At 58.2% G+C, this 3,036-nt stretch overlaps 1 protein-coding gene across 1 annotated transcript in view; it reads right to left on the reverse strand.

The window, feature by feature from the left end:
• The window catches only part of LOC104513691 (U5 small nuclear ribonucleoprotein 200 kDa helicase-like), a gene marked incomplete at both ends in the record, with an annotated part of 9,266 nt that extends 6,329 nt beyond the window's left edge, over positions 1-2,937 (reverse strand). The window contains 7 exon segments of the mRNA XM_010157134.1: positions 53-241; positions 608-739; positions 1,312-1,422; positions 1,567-1,716; positions 2,072-2,195; positions 2,749-2,853; positions 2,855-2,937. Of these exon segments, the coding sequence (XP_010155436.1) occupies positions 53-241; positions 608-739; positions 1,312-1,422; positions 1,567-1,716; positions 2,072-2,195; positions 2,749-2,853; positions 2,855-2,937 (894 nt within the window).
• Between the last annotated feature and the right edge of the window lie 99 nt (positions 2,938-3,036).

The raw sequence follows: 3,036 nt of genomic DNA on the forward strand, positions 1-3,036 counted from the left end.
GGTGCAGGGAAGGGCCCACCCCACGCCGGGGGAAGCAGAGATTCGCACTCGCCTTCGCGTTCTGGACGTTGCCCAGCACGGCCTCGGCGTTCAGCATGTCCGGGAGCTTCGACACCATCTGACTCTCGATGGGGAGCTGCTGGTTGAGCAGGGACAGGTAATACTGCAGCTCACCGTGGGACGTGATGAGGATGCCCTCTCCTTTGGTGTCGTACTGAGGCCGCCCGGCGCGCCCCAGCATCTAGGGAACGGGAAGGTGAGGTCAGTAAAATGTAAAAGCTGGGGCTTTGCTACCCGATTGGCGTCTGCTGTTGCTTCTGGCTGGCAGGAGTCACTAGGAATGTCTTGGGATCTGCTGTTGCTTCTGGCTGGCAGAGGACACTAGGAATGTCTTGGGTGTGTTTGGGCAAGAAGCTGGGAGAGGAATCATTTGTTTTTCAACTGATCCGCTTCTCCTCTGCCCTCCCACCAAGACAGAACAGCTGAGAGCAGAGAGCAGGGAGGGACTGCCCTGAGAAAACGCCGAGGCAGACCTCAGATGTGCCTCAGAGGGAAAGGAAAAATCCTGTCCCAGATCCCGGCGGCATCTTCGTTCCCAGAAATTCACCTGCAAGATGTCCAGAGCTCCCAGCTCGGTCCAGCGCCCCTTCTCGGGGCTGTACACCTGCGTCCCCTTGATGATGACGGTGTGAGCGGGGAGGTTCACGCCCCAGGCCAGCGTGGCTGTGGAGACCAGCACCTGCAGGAGCGAAACAGCCGCCTAAGCCAGGCAGAAGCCTTTTCCCGGGGACAAAAGGGATCTGAAACGCTGGGCCTGACACCACAGACGAGCAGAAAACAGGCAAAAATCAGAACTGGAACTGTCCTGACAGCTCGGCAGAGGGAGGTCAGGTAAAGAGCAAGGCTTTTGCCCAATTTCCCAGCTCATTGCACAACCCCAAGAAAATCCCCTCCCTTCCCTTTATAAGGCAGCCAGGAAACTGCTTGGATGGTGGTTTGCCAAAGCGGCGATCCTGGCGGAGACAGCCTGCTCCGGGACAGGCCTCGAGCTTTAAACACTCAGCCAGGCCCAGGGGAGCCGTTCTCACCCTCTCGCTCCTGTCTACGTGCCTTTGGTCTCTATTCTTTACCCCAAAACCACGGACACCTTCATCAGGCACCAGCTCCAGCAGAGCGGGATGGGGTTTGGCTACGCTGGACACTCTTGATTTTGCCCAAAGGGCCGTCAGAAAACACGGCTTGAGCGTTCCTCGTGAAGCACCCACCCCAAAAAAAGCAAAAAAGGTGCAGCTCCTGGGAAGCGCGGCTCACCTGAATGTGCTTGTCAGCAAACAGATCCTCCACCAGCGTCCGGTCCACCCGCGTCATCCCGGCGTGGTGAATGGCGAAGCCATAGGGCAGGAGGTCCTTCAGCTCCAGGTTCTGCAGGGGAAACACAGCCAGCTCCAGGATTTCCAACCCAGCCAAGGAACACCAAGAGGGAAGAGGAACAAGGGAAGGGAGCGCGTATCCCCGCGCCAAACCGGCAGCTTCTGGTGGCCATGATCGCCGTGGCCGGGCCGTTACCTTGCACTGCTCAGCCTCCGTCCTCAGGACCTCGGTGGAGGCTGAGCCCTCGCGCAAGAAGAGGCCCAAGGTGTCTTTCTCCAGGCACATGTCCCTGATGGCCCGGGCAGTCTTCCCAGTCTCCTTCCTGGAGTGAACGAACACCAGCACCTGTTAAAGGAGGAGGCAGCGCCATCGCTGAGAGCGGAGCCGCTGCGGCTGGCAGAGCCACCTGACCCGACCTGCTCCCGGTGTTCCGGGTGGGAAGAGCTCTACGATTAGTCCTGACGCACGCACAGAGCTCCTGATCCAGTAGGGCAGCATCACAAATCCTCCCTCATCCCAAAAGGACAGGTCGGACAGTAACTGGAGAGCTGGCAGAGAGAGAAAACCTGCGCTCCCTCTTCTCTCAGCTGCCACCGACCACCCAAACCCACCCTCCTCTCCACGGCAGCAACTCCAGAGTCTCACCAGCAACAGAGAGGGACCAGGGTTGTGTCAGGAACAACAAGATGAAGGATCGAACCTGGTTCTTGCCAGCGTGCTCCATGATCTTCTCGTAAACAATCTCATTCATTATCTGGAAGCGCTTGATGGCTTTCTTCTCCGTTATACCCACGTAGGTCTGCTCCAGGGGCACCGGCCGGAAGCTGGAAGGAAAACAAACCAAGTCCATAAAAGGGCAGAAGAACAAAGAAACCCCAACACAAAGGTGCTGGCAAAAGGCAGCCTCGATTTTGGGCTCCCGGGTTCGACCCGCTTCCCTTGCGCCCTGACTGACTCAGAGACGTGACGGCTCCGGTTCCGCCCGGAACAGCAGGCAATGGCAACGTACTCCTATTGCCTGGAATCCGTTTGCTACACGCGGACTCGGGGAGCAAACACGGCGTTTCGGGAACTACCACAATCCTATCTGAGGCTTCCCTCAAATAGTTTCCGCAGCACACAGGTACAGCAGCTCATCCGCCTTCTCTAAGGCATCTGCTCGCACGAACGACACCGCAGGCGCCGTGGCACAGGTCCTGGGGCTGCACTGAGCTGCCCTGGTCCCAAACACGTGTTCGCCGGCACATCCAACAGCAAACAAATGCAAATTTTTGCAAAAGCAAAAATTGCGAGTAGGCTGAAGGCTCGGTGAGACCGCGGCACCCACAGCTAAACACTCAGCCCGTCGTAGGGCTCTCTCCCGGCTTTCCAGGGTACCTGTTATCGAAGTAGAACAAGCCTTTGGCCGGGTCCACTCGCAGGAACGTGGCCACGTCCTCGTAGTTGGGGAGGGTGGCACTCAAGCCAACGAGCCTGACATCGCGTCATCTCGATGTTGCGGATGGCTCTGGCTACCAGGGACTCCAGGACGGGTCCCCGGTCATCATGCAGGAGGTGGATCTCATCCTGAAGAAACAGGGATGGAGTTATCCCCACCCCAAACCGGCTCTAATCACCCGTTTCTGGTTTAGCTTCGTGGCAGAGCTGTTTGCGCAGGCCGACACG

The sequence above is a fragment of the Eurypyga helias genome, unplaced genomic scaffold, assembly GCF_000690775.1.
Source record: "Eurypyga helias isolate BGI_N326 unplaced genomic scaffold, ASM69077v1 scaffold20928, whole genome shotgun sequence".
In the NCBI taxonomy this organism is placed as follows: domain Eukaryota; kingdom Metazoa; phylum Chordata; class Aves; order Eurypygiformes; family Eurypygidae; genus Eurypyga; species Eurypyga helias.